The 18,375-nt window shown below is 48.3% G+C and overlaps 2 protein-coding genes across 2 annotated transcripts in view; one reads left to right on the forward strand and one right to left on the reverse strand.

Annotated features, from left to right (window-relative positions):
• Nucleotides 1-7,953, forward strand: part of hsf2 (heat shock transcription factor 2) — a 123,151-nt gene extending 115,198 nt beyond the window's left edge. Inside the window, exons 2-13 of the mRNA XM_079339497.1 lie at nt 1,028-1,146; nt 2,162-2,270; nt 2,440-2,567; nt 3,489-3,613; nt 3,896-3,971; nt 4,101-4,162; nt 4,357-4,435; nt 4,551-4,669; nt 4,750-5,070; nt 5,437-5,539; nt 7,056-7,122; nt 7,210-7,953. Of these exons, the coding sequence (XP_079195623.1) occupies nt 1,054-1,146; nt 2,162-2,270; nt 2,440-2,567; nt 3,489-3,613; nt 3,896-3,971; nt 4,101-4,162; nt 4,357-4,435; nt 4,551-4,669; nt 4,750-5,070; nt 5,437-5,539; nt 7,056-7,122; nt 7,210-7,514 (1,587 nt within the window). The 5' untranslated portion in view covers nt 1,028-1,053 and the 3' untranslated portion in view covers nt 7,515-7,953. The remainder of the gene's footprint in view (nt 1-1,027; nt 1,147-2,161; nt 2,271-2,439; nt 2,568-3,488; nt 3,614-3,895; nt 3,972-4,100; nt 4,163-4,356; nt 4,436-4,550; nt 4,670-4,749; nt 5,071-5,436; nt 5,540-7,055; nt 7,123-7,209) is intronic.
• Nucleotides 7,954-9,448: 1,495 nt separating this feature from the next.
• Nucleotides 9,449-14,068, reverse strand: serinc1 (serine incorporator 1). The gene is made up of 10 exons (XM_079339554.1): nt 13,888-14,068; nt 12,292-12,453; nt 12,016-12,209; nt 11,708-11,787; nt 11,491-11,628; nt 11,087-11,256; nt 10,719-10,809; nt 10,503-10,644; nt 10,201-10,425; nt 9,449-10,061 (listed from the first exon to the last, which is right to left on the reverse strand). The coding sequence occupies exons 1-10, from the start codon at nt 13,924-13,926 to the stop codon at nt 9,923-9,925; spliced, it is 1,380 nt and encodes a 459-aa protein (XP_079195680.1). The 5' UTR covers nt 13,927-14,068; the 3' UTR covers nt 9,449-9,922.
• Nucleotides 14,069-18,375: the final 4,307 nt, after the last annotated feature.

Genomic DNA, 18,375 nt, shown 5'->3' on the forward strand with positions numbered 1-18,375 from the left:
AGGAGGATCAGAATCAGTGCTGACGACACTGATTTCTCAAAATCCCGTTTTTTAACATCACTGGTAAAACTATTGTTTGTGTTACCGACCAGCACAGACCTAATCAGTATCAGTTTGATACCACGGCAAACAACAATAGTGGACCAACACCTAGAACTGGGCAATAAACTAAATGGTCAAAGTGACTTATGAGTACAATGATGGACTAAGCTTGAGTGGCATCACTGGTATGTCCCTGCAGGGGGCGCTGGAGTCCCATGGATGGCGGTCTCCGTGCTGGAAATGCTGTCTCAGGCTAACTTTGAGTCAAGCTAACGACAGGCTGAGAGCTGAGGCGGGTTTTAAACCTCCTGACAAACCGTTACACGGCGCCCACCTGTCAATCAGCTCAGCTCCAGGCTTCATCCAATCAAAAATGATGAGTCATCAAAACATTCACCTCCTCATGTCTGTTGTAAAAACAGGCTTTTGAATGGGTGTGTATGTGACTTCCTGTGCTTCTGCAGACAGCCTCTAGTGGACACTCCAGGAACTGCAGGAGTTTACACTTCAGGCTTCATTTTTACAGCTTGGTTTAAGACAGAACACTGCTCTCTCTCATTCCTTGTAATAGCTTCGGGTTAACGGGACATATTATAAAACATGCACGAACAGTGTTTTTAAATCTTTTTTTTTTTTTTTTTTTTGAAGAGACAGACACACCATAATATTATTATCATTATAAAATCATAGATCGTATTTCAAAACATGCTCAAATGGAAGGAGAACATTACAGTACTGACATCCTGGACCATCACTTTTACATCTCATACATGAAATACGAGTAAGCTCCTTGAATCATTTCATACAATTTTTTAAATTATATCCATTCTATATATTTTGAACGTTTGCATGGACCTCCACGTGAGAATTGTTACGTAAACCCTTTTTGGACCAATCCGCTGCCGTTTTACAGGACCGGATGTTGTATTGTAGTTTTCCCCAAAGCGACAGAGTGGACGCTAATCTTTGTTCAGTAGTTGAAACAGTGTGTGTGTGTTCACTCACACAGACATGAAGCAGAGCTCGAACGTGCCGGCTTTCCTCACCAAGCTGTGGACTCTGGTGGAGGATGAAAACACCAACGAGTTCATCTGCTGGAGCCAGGTAATGATGCTAACAACGTTAGCACGCTAGCTGTGAGCTTAGCTCCGTGCTAACAAGGTTTCACAGCGCGAGGAGGAGACCAGAGGATTACACATGAACTTACCTTTAAATTAACCTGAGTGAACTAAAGGGACATGTGCAGTGAAGCAGTGTGCTGGTTAAATCAGTGACCGTGTTATCTGGTGCTCGTAGTTACAGCAGCTGTTAAACAGACTCCTCCATCTTCAGTTTTTCATTAATAAATAAACAAACGGACTCCTCCATCTTCAGTTTTTCACTAATAAACAAACAGACTCCTCCATCTTCAGTTTTTCATTAATAAACAAACTAACAGACTTTGTTTGGAGCTGTAAATATAAACCATGATGGGGGAGAGACACCGGATAACAAGGTCACAGTTTAAACCTTTACACAGTTATTCTCTGACTGGATCAATCACGTGATCATAAAACCTCAAGTTGTGACGTTGTTTAGATCACGTGGGCATGATGATTTATAATATACAGACACATGGTACATGATGATGATGCTGTTACATGAATAAAGCAGGTAGTACAGGGACATGTTTATTTTTCTGGAGCGTCTTTCCTCTTTTAAAGGAGCAATACGTAACTCGGACACCTAGTGTTTAAAATGGGTACTGCAGTCCACACTCAAAACGGACAGCTGCTCTTGTTCCAGCCCGTCCTGCTCGTCTCCTGTGAACCTTTTACCTGTCAGAGACAGTTTAAAACCACCAGTCAATAGTTTGGACACACAGCAGCAACATCATTATCAAAAACATAATACACTCTGTTATTGTGATATGGCATCTGAAGTTGTCTCTTGACACAGTGTGCTCTTCAGGTGGTCGGCCATATGTACTGCGCTCTCTGTCCCCTGGTTGTGTATGTGTTCATAAATCACATCCTGTGTATATTACCGTGTAACACAATGTCCTGGTTGACTCGCGTTGACCTGGAGGTGCAGATGCTCTGCAGCTTTTTCTAACTGGTGTTCATGTGTGTGTTGTCAGGAGGGGAACAGCTTCCTGGTCTTGGACGAGCAGCATTTTGCAAAAGAGATCCTCCCGAAGTTCTTCAAGCACAACAATATGGCCAGCTTCATCCGACAGCTCAACATGTGTAAGTGTTGACTCTCCAGCAGCTCAGAGCGGGTTCAATCCCACTCTGAAGAGAAGACGCCTGAGCTGCTTCACACTCGTACCTGCAGCAGACAGACGTCAATGCTCTGATCTCAGCACTGTTTCAGTACACACCTCTGATGCACTGTGTTGTGTGTGTGTGTGTATAGATGGTTTCCGTAAAGTGATGCACATGGACACGGGGATCGTGAAACAGGAGAGAGACGGCCCGGTGGAGTTTCAGCACCCGTACTTTAAACACGGTCAGGACGACCTGCTGGAGAACATCAAGAGGAAGGTAGAGTCATCATACCGCTGTTGCTCGCCTCGCCATCCCTCCTCTGTCATTAACATAGAATTAATCTTAATAATCTTCATTTCTTCAGCGTTTCAAACTGATTCCGGACAGAGTAGCTGCTAAAGGAAGCATCTCATCCTGCTCGTACTGACTCGTGTAGATCAAACATGCTTCAACAAAAAACGCTCAGCTGACCTTCAAATTCCTCTTCACAACCCACAAGCTCATTAAAGAGCTCCATACCACACTCTGTTTCTCTCTTCATGTTTGAAACCTTCAGAGCAGCGCAGTCCTCACCTGAAACATGACTTCACTCAGTCCTCACCTGAAACATGACTTCACTCAGTCCTCACCTGAAACATGACTTCACTCAGTCCTCACCTGAAACATGACTTCATTCAGTCCTCACCTGAAACATGACTTCACTCAGTCCTCACCTGAAACATGACTTCACTCAGTCCTCACCTGAAACATGACTTCATTCAGTCCTCACCTGAAACATGACTTCACTCAGTCCTCACCTGAAACATGACTTCATTCAGTCCTCACCTGAAACATGACTTCATTCAGTCCTCACCTGAAACATGACTTCACTCAGTCCTCACCTGAAACATGACTTCACTCAGTCCTCACCTGAAACATGACTTCACTCAGTCCTTTATTTAATTTAAAGGGTTTTATTTTGAAAGACGAGCACATGACCCGGGCCGAGTCGTGTTGCTTAACAAGTAACGCTACAGGAACTCTCTCTGCTCACGGTGACTTGTTTTAGTAGCTAGAACAGTTGTTTTATGAGTGATGCACGCCCTCTGTTGTTCTCAGATGGTATGACAGCTGCCTGTGAATTGTCTGTTCACACATTTTGAATCCGTTGGATCCTCCTTTGTGATTAATCCCTAACCATCCGTATACCTGTGTCAGGTTTCTAACTCTCGACCCGAGGACTCAAAGATCCGTCAGGAGGACCTGACAAAGATCCTCGCCAGCGTTCAGAATGTTCACAGCAAACAGGAGAACATCGACGCCCGGCTCATCTCTCTGAAGAGGTGAGTGAGACGGACTCACGTACTAACCTTTGATATTGTTAGTAACTGTCGCTAACGTCCTCACACCACTTTTTCTAGTTGTGTGTGAACGTTTTCCTTGTCGTCATGGGAACACATCACGGGGGGGGGATCCACAGTCTGTAGGGTACACTGTGTGGATGTTGAGCGGAGGGTGTGTGATGTGGTCTTGGGGGTGAGGAGCTCCCCCTTTCTAAACATCTGTATGTTTACATACGGTGTGTGTGCGTGTGTGTGTGTGCGTGTGTGTGCGTATTCGTTCAGGGAGAACGAGGCTCTGTGGAGGGAGATCTCTGACCTGAGACAGAAACACGTTCACCAGCAGCAGCTCATCAAAAAGGTGAGCTCACACCTGAACATTGATCCTGATTGGTCGGTCAGAGGTCACTGAGTGGACTCTGTTGGTTGGCCTGCACACCTCTTCCCTGTTGTTGTTTGAATGTTGACGTCTGTTTGTTGTTGTTTTCAGTTGATCCAGTTCATCGTCACGTTGGTCCAGAACAACCACATCCTCAATTTAAAGCGGAAAAGGTGAGCGGGTCACTTCCACCTGTCCAATCATCAGCGTCCAAAGTGCCAACCTTCTCTGGTCCAAACAAACCCAGAATCTAAAGTTAAAAGGAGGACATACTGGCTGCTGCATTGTCGTCGGAGAAGAAGAGAGCAGCTCTCTGATTGGTCCTTTCAGATGAATATTCAATCTTTCTCTTTCTGTGTTTTTTCAGACCGGTTCTGATGAACAGCGGCGGGAAGAAGCCCAAATACATCCATGAGATCTTTGAAGACAAAGTGTGTGTGGAGCAGGTCAGTGAGTCCACATGGGTGGAGTGACTCGGAGGAGGCTCCCCCCCCCTCGTTAAAGCCCACGCCATCATCGTTTGTCCTGTGCTCTGATGTCCACTCTGTCTTTTCTGTCCAGTCGAGTGTCGGCAGTTTGAATGGAGGGAAGGCCGAGGCTTCTGATGATGTCATCATCTGTGATGTCAGTGAGAGCGATGTCGAGGTCACGGAGGAGTCACCGCGAGCGTTCGACCCCAGGTGAGATCAAGTGATGGTTCTTCGTATCCCGTGTTCTGTTACGAAGAAGTTTCCTCACGCCGTGCGACCTGCTCCCTCAGTGATATGGAGATCATGGAGGTGGAGCTGTACAACGGCGAGGAGTCAGAGCTTTGCGCCATCAGCTCAGAGGACATCGAGCAGCCGGTGGACGCCAACAAGACGGGCAGCACGCTAGACAGTAACGCACCCACGAGCAGCACATCTCACACCACTGCTCCGTCTTCGGCCGGCGCGGCTCCAACGAGCAGCGGCACGTCGAGCAGCTCCGCCCTGCAGCTGAACAAAGCGTCCTCTCTGAGTCTGGAGGACCCGGTCAAGATGATGGACTCCATTCTGAATGAGAACGGCGCCATCTCTCAGAACATCAACCTGCTGGGGAAGTAAGAGAGTGCGCTCAGCTCACTTTGTTCATGTTCACCTCATGAGGGACCGGTGACTTCAGCCCACTGAAGTGTCTGTGGTTGTCATGGTTACTGATCTGAATGATTGACCTTTCCATGGTCAACCTGTGTTGTCACTATGGTAACCACAGACGGGCTGAGAGTCACCAGTTCATGAAGAATCAGAAACATCTGGTAACAGACTGTAGGTGAACTCTCCACAGGAAGTACTTGCATGTGGCAGCATTTCACAATAAAAGCACCTGGAAAGTAGAGGGGGTGCTGTACACTAGTTCACTGTGTGTGTGTGTGTGTGTGTGTGTGTGTGTGTGTGTGTGCGTGTGCGTGCGTGCGTGCGTGCGTCAGGCTGGAGCTGATGGACTATCTGGACAGCATCGACTGCAGTCTGGAGGATTTTCAGGCCATGCTGTACGGGAAACAGTTCGGAATCGATGTTGATGCTCTGGAGGTGAAAACACAAACACTGAACATCCTCTTCCTCCTGATTCATCCTGATTCATCCTCTCCTCCTCTTCCTCCTGATTCATCCTGATTCATCCTCTCCTCCTGATTCATCCTCTCCTCCTCTTCCTCCTGATTCATCCTCTCCTCCTCTTCCTCCTGATTCATCCTCTCCTCCTCTTCCTCCTGATTCATCCTCTCTCCTCCTCTTCCTCCTGATTCATCCTCTCCTCCTCTTCCTCCTGATTCATCCTCTCCTCTTCTTCCTCCTGATTCATCCTCTCCTCTTCTTCCTCCTGATTCATCCTCTCCTCCTCTTCCTCCTGATTCATCCTCTCCTCCTCTTCCTCCTGATTCATCCTCTCTCCTCCTCTTCCTCCTGATTCATCCTCTCCTCCTCTTCCTCCTGATTCATCCTCTCCTCCTCTTCCTCCTGATTCATCCTCTCCTCCTCTTCCTCCTGATTCATCCTCTCCTCCTCTTCCTCCTGATTCATCCTCTCCTCCTCTTCCTCCTGATTCATCCTCTCCTCTCCTTCCTCCTGATTCATCCTCTCCTCCTCTTCCTCCTGATTCATCCTCTCCTCCTCTTCCTCCTGATTCATCCCCTCTCCTCCTCTTCCTTCTGATTCATCCTCTCCTCTCCTCCTCTTCCTCCTGATTCATCCTCTCCTCCTCTTCCTCCTGATTCCTCCTCTCCTCCTCTTCCTCCTGATTCCTCCTCTTCCTCCTGATTCATCCTCTCTCCTCCTCTTCCTCCTGATTCCTCTTCCTCCTGATTCCTCCTCTCCTCCTCTTCCTCCTGATTCCTCCTCTCCTCCTCTTCCTCCTGATTCCTCCTCTCCTCCTCTTCCTCCTGATTCCTCCTCTCCTCCTCTTCCTCCTGATTCCTCCTCTCCTCCTCTTCTTCCTGATTCATCCTCTCCTCCTCTTCCTCCTGATTCATCCTCTCCGCCTCTTCCTCCTGATTCATCCTCTCCGCCTCTTCCTCCTGATTCATCCTCTCCTCCTCTTCCTCCTGATTCATCCTCTTCCTCCTGATTCCTCCTCTTCCTCCTCTCCTCCTCTTTTTCCTGATTCCTCCTCTCCTCATCTTCCTCCTCTTCCTCCTCTCCTCCTTTTCCTCCTGCTTCCTCCTCTCCTCTTCCTCCTGCTTCCTCCTGCTTCCTCCTCTCCTCCTTTTCCTCCTGCTTCCTCCTCTCCTCTTCCTCCTGCTTCCTCCTCTCCTCCTCTTCCTCCTGCTTCCTCCTCTTCCTCCTCTCCTCCTACTTCATCCTCTTCCTCCTCTCCTCCTCTTCCTCCTGATTCCTCCTCTCCTCCTCTTCCAATTGATTTCTCCTCTCCTCCTGCTTCCTCCTCTTCCTCTTGATTTCTCCTCTTCCTCCTGATTCCTCCTCTCCTCCTCTTCCTCTTGATTTCTCCTCTTCCTCCTCCTCTCCTCCTACTTCCTCTTGATTCCTCCTCTCCTCTTCCTCCTCTCCTCCTCTTCCTCCTGATTCATCTTGTGTTCTCTGTGTGTTTTAGGAGAGTGTGTCCTCTAAAGAGAGCCTGTTGGAGCTAAACAGAGGCCGGGCAGAAGAAGACAACACGGGTGAGACACACACACACACACACACACACACACACACACACTCTATAAAGGTATTTGTCAGTCTAACATTGGGCGTCTTGTGTTCAGATAAGCAGCTGATCCAGTACACCTCCTGCCCCCTGCTGGCCTTCCTGGACGTCTGCACCCCGACTGCAGACTCAGACCTGGGCTCTAGCAGCTCCTCCACGTCCCACCTGCAGCTCTCCTCCTCCTCCGCCCCTCCGTCAGACCTGCTGGAGTCCAGCCTGGAGACCAAACAGACGGCCCGCAGCTCCCTGATCCGTCTGGAGCCGCTGACCGAGGCCGAGGCCAGCGAGGAGACGCTCTTCTACATGTGTGAACTCAGTCCTGCTGCAGCCGACACAGACTCCGCCCCCCTAGACAGCCTTTGAAACAAGCTCCGCCCACCTGGACCTGGTCTGAGTGGAGGGGACCTTTGGGAGAGTGACTCGCTCTCTGATCTCTGTGTGTGTGTGTGTGTGTCCTTTAGAGCACACACACACTTTAGTTTTACAACTTTGATTCAGAAGGAAACAGAGTTTATAAAAAGTTTAAACAGACATGACTTCACTGTTTCCTCTAAGTGATGGTCTGAGACACACACACACACACACACACACACACACACACAGCTCCTTCAGTAGAGATCTCTGAGTGTGAGTGAGGAGGCGTCACTCCTCCTGTATTTACAGACTCAAACCTTTGTATTATTTATTCTCTCTCTGTTTGTCTTTGATGCTGTTGTTGTTTCACTGAGACTCTCCATCAAACACCATTCCTTCACACAGACTGCTCCTGCTGCTCCTTCTTCTACTGCTCCTCCTACTGCTGCTGCTCCTCCTCCTCCTACTGATCCCCCTCCTACTTATCCTACTGCTCATCTTCCTCCTCCTCCTCCTACTTATCCTACTGCTCATCAGTTTAGCAGATGGCTGTTCCGTCATGGGCCCGGGTCTGCTGAAGATTTCTGCCTGTTAAAAGGAAGTTTTTTCTTGCCACGCCATGACGGATTAAGCTGGGCTCTTGTAACATAGCCATAAGTAAGGTCCTTTACCTGCTTTTTGTAAACATAACAATGAGCATGGTCTTGTTACCTGCCCTTTGTTAATGTTAACAGACAAACGGTAAGGTCCTTTACCTGCTTTTGTAAAGTGTCTTGAGATAACGCCTGTTATGAATTGACGCTATATAAATAAAGATTGATTGATTGATTGATCTTCCTCCTCCTCCTACTGATCCTGCTGCTCATCTTCCTCCTCCTACTGCTCCTCCTCCTACTGCTCCTCCTGCACCTCCTCCTCCTCCTCCTACTGTTCCTCCTGCAATTCGTCCTTCTTCTCCTCCTCCTCTTCTTCCTCCTGCACCTCCTCCTCCTCCTACTGTTCCTCCTGCAATTCGTCCTTCTTCTCCTCCTCCTCCTCTTCCTCCTGCACCTCCTCCTCCTGCACTTTGACTTTAATGATGCCCATCCAAAGCTATCCAACCACCTTCAGATTACCTGAGCAGGTGATGCAGCCTTCTAGCTTTAACGTAGACAAGTAGTGCTCATGCTTGTTGCCATGGTGATACTGACCTGAGGAGCGGGACATGGAGGACTGTGACGCACGCCACGATCAGAACATTCTCAAGCTTTAAAAGGTTACAGGAGCACCTGAACACATCTGTGCAGTACAGGCGGCTCTCACTGCAGGCAGCAGGTGGCGCTGTGCTCCTTTCAAAATGTGTTTTTCAGAAGTGGATAAAGAATCTGTCCTTGAAAGTGCAGCCAATATTAAACCTGCATTCTCTCTAACAACCAGCAGGGGGCGTCTGATTGGACACGTCTGATAAAATGTTTTATTCCCTCAGTAAACATTTCATAATGAGTTCATGGTGTCAGTCTGTAGTCTCATATCTGTCACACAACATGTTTATGTAGTAATGGTCCAGTTAGAGTCAAAAAGACCAGACAGGGGAGGAGTTAGGGGTGGGGCTAGCTGTGACTGATAGGTCGCTACCATGGCAACCTAAAATGATTTTTTCAGTTTTTGTTTTTTTTAAAGCAGCTGTTTGTTTTCACTAAGATCTTTTTTTTTTTTCCTGAAATGATCATATATGGGAAAAGGGGCGGAGCAGGATAGTAGTGTGGAACAGTTTTTATAAAGTGGAAATTTAATGGGAAGATACAAATTCTCTTCTGGATCATCACTGCTTTTATTCTGAAGGACTTCCTGTAGAACTTAGTGTTCAGCACACTCGGGGAGAAACAAGCAAAAATAAATGTTCACGTTTTTTAAGACGAGCAACAAAACCTAAACAAAATGAAAACAACCAGAAACAAACACTCTTGTCTTTTAGTGGACTTTTATTAAACCAGGTAAAGATTTTCAGAATAAAAGCACAAAAACAACCAAACTAATGTCTAAGCTACATGCTAATGCTAACACCACCAAATAAGTTAACTCATTTAAACAATATGTATTCATTAAAGTCAGAGCAACAAACACAGGCCTGTGAGTGTATGTATACACATGAGCAGGTCATTAATGACTATAACACACTCGCTGCTACACAGCAAGAAAGCAGATCAGTCATCACTTTTATACATGAAACAGTGTTTTAAATGTAATACTGATGCTGGCCACAGGGGGCGCTGAGTCAGAGAAGCATGCAGCTCTGTTCTAACACTACATATTTACAACAACAACAGCTACAGGGGGTCACAGCGGGATAGCAAGCTGTAGCGTGGGGGGCGGGATCAGCAGTGACGCAGGGGGCGGGATCAGCAGTGACGCAGGGGGCGGGGTCAGCTGTGGTCAGCTCAGTCGAAGTCTCTGTTGACGAGGACGAGCGGAGCGGCCAGCGTCCACACGTAGAGGGCGATACAGATCCAGCTGGATGAGATCTTCACCCACACGGACGGCCAGCGACTCGTCATCACCTCGTAGTTCGAGTCCGGACTGATGACAAAGACACACACAAACTCAGTGCTGAAGAACAGCTACATGAACAGGTCTGAAATGTCTTATCTACCATAATGTATGTTATTCTGTGTGTGTACCTCCATTATAGCTGTGTGTGTGTGTGTGTGTGTCCTACCTGTACCAGTTGGTGAGCGTCATCATGATGTAGAGCGAGGCGAGGAACAGCATGAAGTGGAAGAAGGAGTACGAGTATGTTACTCCGTCTTTCTCATTGTCCACGGCACGGCTCAGAGCGCCATCTTCCTCGAAGGCGTCCGCCTGAGGCCCGTCCTCGATAAGCGCTGACTCATCGCTGGTCAGAGTCAGCTTGTTAACCTGTGCATTGGACGAGTTACGGATACTGACAGAGAGAGAGAGAGAGGTTAGAATCTGACAGGTGGAGCCGCCTCCTCTTTGCAGAGCGGACAGTCCTCTCACCTGGAGTACAGCACACACATCAGGAACAGGATCAATCCCACAATCCCCTGGGCATCCCACCACTGGACCACATGGTCCTGACCCGCAGGGCTGGTGCTGTTCAACCCGATGATCCCCAGGAGGCTGGGGTTACACTTCCTGTCTGTGAGACAGGCAGAGAGATGTGATGCAGGCACATCACTAACTTCCTGATGGTTGCTGTGAGTGTGAGCTTACCTGGCTCGTTGGTCATAGCGGACCAGGTGAGGTACAAGGTGTACAGGGTGACGAGAGAGGACTGCAGCAGACCAGAGCGAGGCTGAGACTCCTGCACGCACACACACACACACACACACACGAATATAAATAACCTCTAAATCCAGGCATCCAAGCTGTGTTCTCAGGACGATTCTGACTCGAGTCACATGACTGACAAGGACCAATCACAGGTGATCAGCTGCTCCAGACCAGTTGATGATTTCTGACTTTATCCTGATGGTCTGCACTGAAAGACTAACTGAAATTACCATGGCAACAGCAGGCATGTCTGTAGAATCCCCCCCCCCCGTGTGTGTGTGTGTGTGTGTGTGTGTGTGTGTGTGTACCTGGATCTGAGGCAGGATGGACATGACGGAGGCGGCGATGCACAGCAGCATGTTGATGCTGATGAAGACTTTGTTCTCGGTGCAGCCCTCAGAGTGTGTGTAATAAACGTAGAACAGAACCAGAGAGATCAGAGACAGCACGTAGTTCAGAGCTGTGACCGACAGCAGGGCTGAGGACAGGAAAAACACACACACACACACACACACAGTGTAAGATCATCATGGTCAGAGGTCACAGATTTGTGCTGCACCACCTGTCTGACTTTAAAGTTAAACTCTTCCTGATGTCAGTGAGTCATGCTGTGTGGACGACCTGCCTGATTAATCACTATTGGATGATGTTTCTCTACTGTCTCCATGACAACTGTCAGTCAGACACCCTCCTGTGAAGGCAGGCAGCTCACCTGCATACCAGCAGCGAGAGTTCCCCTCCTCCATCTTCTCCACCCAGGACTCGTTCCAGGAATGGGCAAAGTCAATGAGGAGAACCAGCTGGATGAGGATGAAGCAGAACGCTCCGGACATGCCCACGTAGAACCACACTGAGGGGCACAGAGGGGGCGGGGTTAATACGGCTGTCAGTCAGACTGATGATGTCACAGAGCTCAGGTACAGTTCTACCTGTGGTGAAGGGTCCCTCTGAGATAAAGAAGGATCCGATGGTGATGGCTGTAGCTGCAGCGAACTTAAAGAACCAGAACCTGAGCACAGAGAGCACACTGTGATCACCAGGTGAAAGAACAGGACACAGTACAGGTGTGTGTACAGGTGAAAGAACAGTACAGGTGTGTGTACAGGTGTGTGTACCGGTGAAAGAACAGTACAGGTGTGTGTACAGGTGAAAGAACAGTACAGGTGTGTGTACAGGTGAAAGAACAGTACAGGTGTGTGTACAGGTGAAAGAACAGTACAGGTGTACTCAGACTGACCCGTTGTGCAGCGCTGCGCGGGGGTCCTGGCTGCTCTTCACTCGGATCATGAGCAGGGAGAAGAGGAGGAAGAACATGGCCATGCCGAAGCAGACACGGTAAACAGCTTTGTACCCGACCAGCACGTCACAGTTGACGTGACCCTCCACACCGGGGAGGGAGGTACCTGCCCCCCCTTCACAAAAACCTGGGATCTGCAGCAGGAGGCAGGAGAGGAGTCAGTGAGAGGAGGCGCTACGAGCAGGTCGACAGAACAGCCGCTCACTTTTCACTTACCTTCTTCAGCTGACCCTCCATGCCGGGCGCCAGCATGATGCAGGCGATGGCCACGCCCACCAGCAGGAAGAAGGCGTATATGAGGCGCGTCACTGTGGAGTTGTTTCCACTGGGGCAGCATCTGCACAGCAGGCAGGGGGCGCTGCCGCACAGGCAGGGGATCTAAACACAGCACGGGGTTACTATGGTTACCATTAAAAAATAATTCTTCAGAGTTAAGTAGAACACCAGTGTGTGTGTGTGTCTGTGTGTGTGTGTGTGTGTGTGCGTGTGTGTATGTGTGTGTTATTTGACTCTGTGTGTGTTATCTGACTCTGTGTGTATATCGGTCTGTGTGTGTCAAGGCATAAGCGAACTAGGCGCTTGCTTAGGGCCCCGCGGCCACTAGGGGGCCCCCAAGATCACTGTCATGCAGTGCGCACTGTCACTGTACGTCCAAAGCGCAGGTCGAGTCATAAACGTAAAAAACAAAGGACATATCCTTCAGGTGCAGAAAAAAGAAAGTGGAAAGAGATTTGAGTAGCTGTAATTAGTAAATTAACTAGTTTGAAAACGGCAGGAGTCTGCTGGTTTGCTGGTGGCGCAGTGGAACTGCTCCTGTCTTTATTTATTGAACAGTCTTCTCGCGGGCGGCGAAATAGCAAAATGTTCATGCTACAGGAATTTAACTTTGGTAGACTGAGCTCTCTCTGTACAAAGTGAACATTAAATAACAATCAACTAAAAATAAAATCAGGTAATTTAAGACTAACATGTAAAGACTGATGAGACAAGATGACTTTACAGTAAATACAAAGCTTTATCAAACCCAGCTGAGTGTTTTACATTTTGAACAGTATGGACACCCTGGACATCATTCATTGGTATCACTTATGTTCTCACCTGGGCCCCCACCATGTCTTTATAATGACATATGTAAAGACATGCCAGGCTGACCATATGATCATGTAAACAACACTGTCAGAGCCACAAGGAGTTTCTAATAGCTGTGTGAATGATCAACAATCAATATTATTGGCAGAAATAGAGGGCCCCAAAATCTAATTTTGCTTAGGGCCCCATGGAGGCTTGGGCCGGCTCTGGTGTGTGTAATAGTTAGATGTGTGTTTGCGTGTTTGTGTGTGTGAGTGTGTGTGTGTGTGTGTGTGTTATCTGACTCTGTGTACACGCTGCTGCAGTGTTGCGACACGGACGCTGTTATGTTGTTGACGTCATGTTGACGATGTTTACACACGTAAACAACTAACATCGATCAACTAACGTGCTCAATGTTAACCATATAGCTGTGACGTCATCGTGTCGCTACATCAGGCCGCTCGCGGGGCGTAAAGCTCGTTAAATAACAGGAAGAGGAGTGACGTCATTATAACCATAGATGTGTTTATATACATCTATGGTTATAACCGTCATGTTATGACGTCACGTCAACTACTGACACCGAAACCACCTGAATACGACACGAGAGAGAAGGTAGCGAGCTGTGTGTGTGTGTGTGTGCGTGTTTGTGTGTGTGTGTGTGTTATTGCGCAGTCATGACCGTTAGTAATAACAGTTGTCGGTGTACCCGGTTGCAGTCGGTATTTGGGGTCTACTCACCCAGCTCGCCATGGAGCAGAGACCCAGAACGGCTCCCATGATGCTCTTTGTTCTCTGTCTGCTTGTTGTTTTTCTGCTGGAGAAGATGGATGATGAAGATCAACGCCTCACTTCTTCTTCTACGGACACATAGGCTTCACACCAGCGCTCTGCTGCCCCCACAGGACCTCTATGGTACTGCGCTCTGTACTTAAGATCAGCGCTCTGCTGCCCCCACAGGACCTCTATGGTACTGCGCTCTGTACTTAAGATCAGCGCTCTGCTGCCCCCACATGATCTCTATGGTACTGCGCTCTGTACTTAAGATCAGCGCTCTGCTGCCCCCACATGATCTCTATGGTACTGCACTCTGTACTTAATATCAGCGCTCTGCTGCCCCCACAGGACCTCTGTGGTACTGCGCTCTGTACTGAAACCTGGTTCGTCCCAGAAAAACCAAACTCATCTTGACCAGAGAAGGGGGGCGATTATAAGGCACCAACACTCGGCCCCTTTGGACGCATTAGATTCATTTTTCCTTTTATTATTATATGACGTTTAATGATAATATAACTGTCTTTACTTTCAGGATGTACCATCTCCCTGCAGTGCCCCCTGCAGGTTCACAGAGTCTACACAGAGTCAAGAAGGCTCTTACACTTCTGAAGATCATCGGATTGAAAACACTTAAGATTTCTCTTCTTATTGATTTGATTGATATCGTTGTCGTTTCTCTTGGTGTTCCACCTTTGGCCTTTTTACTCTTAGGAGGTTCTTTGTTTTGATGAAGTGTTGACGTTGTCCTGCTCCATCATGAGTAACCTATACCTGACACAGTGACACAGATTTTGGATACATTATTAATAAAGAAGGTCCTTCCCCTCACTCCTCTCTCCTCACACGCTCAGAGAGGTCTAATACGCCACAGAAATACATGTTATATATCTATTTATTTATGTATTTAATTATTAGGGTCTTGTGTGCTGGCCGTTTATTAATATTCTTATTATCATATTAGTTATTTTTATTTAAGTTAAAATGTTAAAACTTATCATCACAAACACCGCTGCCAGTGAGAAGGTCTCTTCAACTTCTCTAAAAAAGATCACCTTCAAAGATCACCTGCAGATGTTACAGTCTGTTTACCTGCTGCAGACATTACAGCCTGTTTACCTGCTGCAGACGTTACAGCCCGTTTACCTGCTGCAGACGTTACAGCCCGTTTACCTGCTGCAGACGTTACAGCCCGTTTACCTGCTGCAGACGTTACAGTCTGTTTACCTGCTGCAGACGTTACAGCCTGTTTACGTGCTGCAGACGTTACAGTCTGTTTACCTGCTGCAGACTTTACAGCCTGTTTACCTGCTGTAGACTTTACAGCCTGTTTACCTGCTGCAGACGTTACAGCCTGTTTACCTGCTGCAGACTTTACAGCCTGTTTACCTGCTGCAGACGTTACAGTCTGTTTACCTGCTGCAGACGTTACAGCCTGTTTACCTGCTGCAGACGTTACAGCCTGTTTACCTGCTGCAGACGTTACAGTCTGTTTACCTGCTGCAGACGTTACAGCCTGTTTACCTGCTGCAGACGTTACAGCCTGTTTACCTGCTGCAGACGTTACAGCTTGTTTACCTGCTGCAGACGTTACAGTCTGTTTACCTGCAGACGTTACAGTCTGTTTACCTGCAGACGTTACAGCCTGTTTACTGTTTACCTGCTGCAGACGTTACAGTCTGTTTACCTGCTGCAGACTTTACAGTCTGTTTACCTGCTGCAGACGTTACAGACTGTTTACCTGCTGCAGACGTTACAGCCTGTTTACCTGCTGCAGGCGTTACAGCCTGTCTACCTGCTGCAGACGTTACAGCCTGTTTACCTGCTGCAGACGTTACAGCCTGTTTACTGTTTACCTGCTGCAGGCGTTACAGTCTGTTTACCTGCTGCAGACGTTACGGCCTGTTTACCTGCTGCAGACGTTACAGTCTGTTTACCTGCTGCAGACGTTACAGTCTGTTTACCTGCTGCAGACGTTACAGCCTGTTTACCTGCTGCAGACGTTACAGCCTGTTTACCTGCTGCAGACGTTACAGCCTGTTTACCTGCTGCAGGCGTTACAGCCTGTCTACCTGCTGCAGACGTTACAGCCTGTTTACCTGCTGCAGACGTTACAGCCTGTTTACTGTTTACCTGCTGCAGGCGTTACAGTCTGTTTACCTGCTGCAGACGTTACAGCCTGTTTACCTGCTGCAGACGTTACAGTCTGTTTACCTGCTGCAGACGTTACAGCCTGTTTACCTGCTGCAGACGTTACAGCCTGTTTACCTGCTGCAGACGTTACAGTCTGTTTACCTGCTGCAGACGTTACAGCCTGTTTACCTGCTGCACACGTTACAGTCTGTTTACCTGCTGCAGACTTTACAGCCTGTTTACCTGCTGCAGACATTACAGCCTGTTTACCTGCAGACGTTACAGCCTGTTTACCTGCTGCAGACGTTACAGCCTGTTTACCTGCTGCAGACGTTACAGCCTGTTTACCTGCTGCAGACTTTACAGCCTGTTTACCTGCTGCAGACATTACAGCCTGTTTACCTGCAGACGTTACAGCCTGTTTACCTGCTGCAGACGTTACAGCCTGTTTACCTGCTGCAGACGTTACAGCCTGTTTACCTGCTGCAGACGTTACAGTCTGTTTACCTGCTGCAGACGTTACAGTCTGTTTACCTGCTGCAGACGTTACAGCCTGTTTACCTGCTGCAGACGTTACAGCCTGTTTACCTGCTGCAGACGTTACAGCCTGTTTACCTGCTGCAGACGTTACAGCCTGTTTACTGTTTACCTGCTGCAGACGTTACAGTCTGTTTACCTGCTGCAGACTTTACAGCCTGTTTACCTGCTGCAGAGTTTACAGCCTGTTTACCTGCTGCAGACATTACAGCCTGTTTACCTGCTGCAGACTTTAATGCCTGTTTACCTGCTGCAGACTTTACAGCCTGTTTACCTGCTGCAGACGTTACAGCCTGTTTAGCTGCAGACGTTACAGCCTGTTTACCTGCTGCAGACGTTACAGCCTGTTTACCTGCTGCAGACGTTACAGCCTGTTTACCTGCTGCAGACGTTACAGCCTGTTTACCTGCTGCAGACGTTACAGCCTGTTTACCTGCTGCAGACGTTACAGTCTGTTTACCTGCTGCAGACGTTACAGTCTGTTTACCTGCTGCAGACGTTACAGCCTGTTTACCTGCTGCAGACGTTACAGCCTGTTTACCTGCTGCAGACGTTACAGCCTGTTTACCTGCTGCAGACGTTACAGCCTGTTTACTGTTTACCTGCTGCAGACGTTACAGTCTGTTTCCCTGCTGCAGACTTTACAGCCTGTTTACCTGCTGCAGACTTTACAGCCTGTTTACCTGCTGCAGACGTTACAGCATGTTTACCTGCTGCAGACTTTACAGCCTGTTTACCTGCTGCAGACTTTACAGCCTGTTTACCTGCTGCAGACGTTACAGCCTGTTTAGCTGCAGACGTTACAGCCTGTTTACCTGCTGCAGACGTTACAGCCTGTTTACCTGCTGCAGACGTTACAGTCTGTTTACCTGCTGCAGACCTTACAGCCTGTTTACCTGCTGCAGACGTTACAGCCTGTTTACCTGCTGCAGACATTACAGCCTGTTTACCTGCTGCAGACGTTACAGCCTGTTTACCTGCTGCAGACGTTACAGCCTGTTTACCTGCTGCAGACGTTACAGTCTGTTTACCTGCTGCAGACGTTACAGTCTGTTTACCTGCTGCAGACGTTACAGCCTGTTTACCTGCTGCAGACGTTACAGCCTGTTTACCTGCTGCAGACTTTACAGCCTGTTTACCTGCTGCAGACGTTACAGCCTGTTTAGCTGCAGACGTTACAGCCTGTTTACCTGCTGCAGACGTTACAGCCTGTTTACCTGCTGCAGACGTTACAGTCTGTTTACCTGCTGCAGACCTTACAGCCTGTTTACCTGCTGCAGACGTTACAGCCTGTTTACCTGCTGCAGACGTTACAGCCTGTTTACCTGCTGCAGACGTTACAGCCTGTTTACTGTTTACCTGCTGCAGACGTTACAGTCTGTTTACCTGCTGCAGACTTTACAGCCTGTTTACCTGCTGCAGACTTTACAGCCTGTTTACCTGCTGCAGACGTTACAGCCTGTTTACCTGCTGCAGACTTTACAGCCTGTTTACCTGCTGCAGACTTTACAGCCTGTTTACCTGCTGCAGACGTTACAGCCTGTTTACCTGCTGCAGACGTTACAGCCTGTTTAGCTGCAGACGTTACAGCCTGTTTACCTGCTGCAGACGTTACAGCCTGTTTACCTGCTGCAGACGTTACAGCCTGTTTACCTGCTGCAGACGTTACAGCCTGTTTACCTGCTGCAGACGTTACAGCCTGTTTACTGTTTACCTGCTGCAGACGTTACAGTCTGTTTCCCTGCTGCAGACTTTACAGCCTGTTTACCTGCTGCAGACTTTACA

Source organism: Symphodus melops (genome assembly GCF_947650265.1).
Source record: "Symphodus melops genome assembly, chromosome: 1".
In the NCBI taxonomy this organism is placed as follows: domain Eukaryota; kingdom Metazoa; phylum Chordata; class Actinopteri; order Labriformes; family Labridae; genus Symphodus; species Symphodus melops.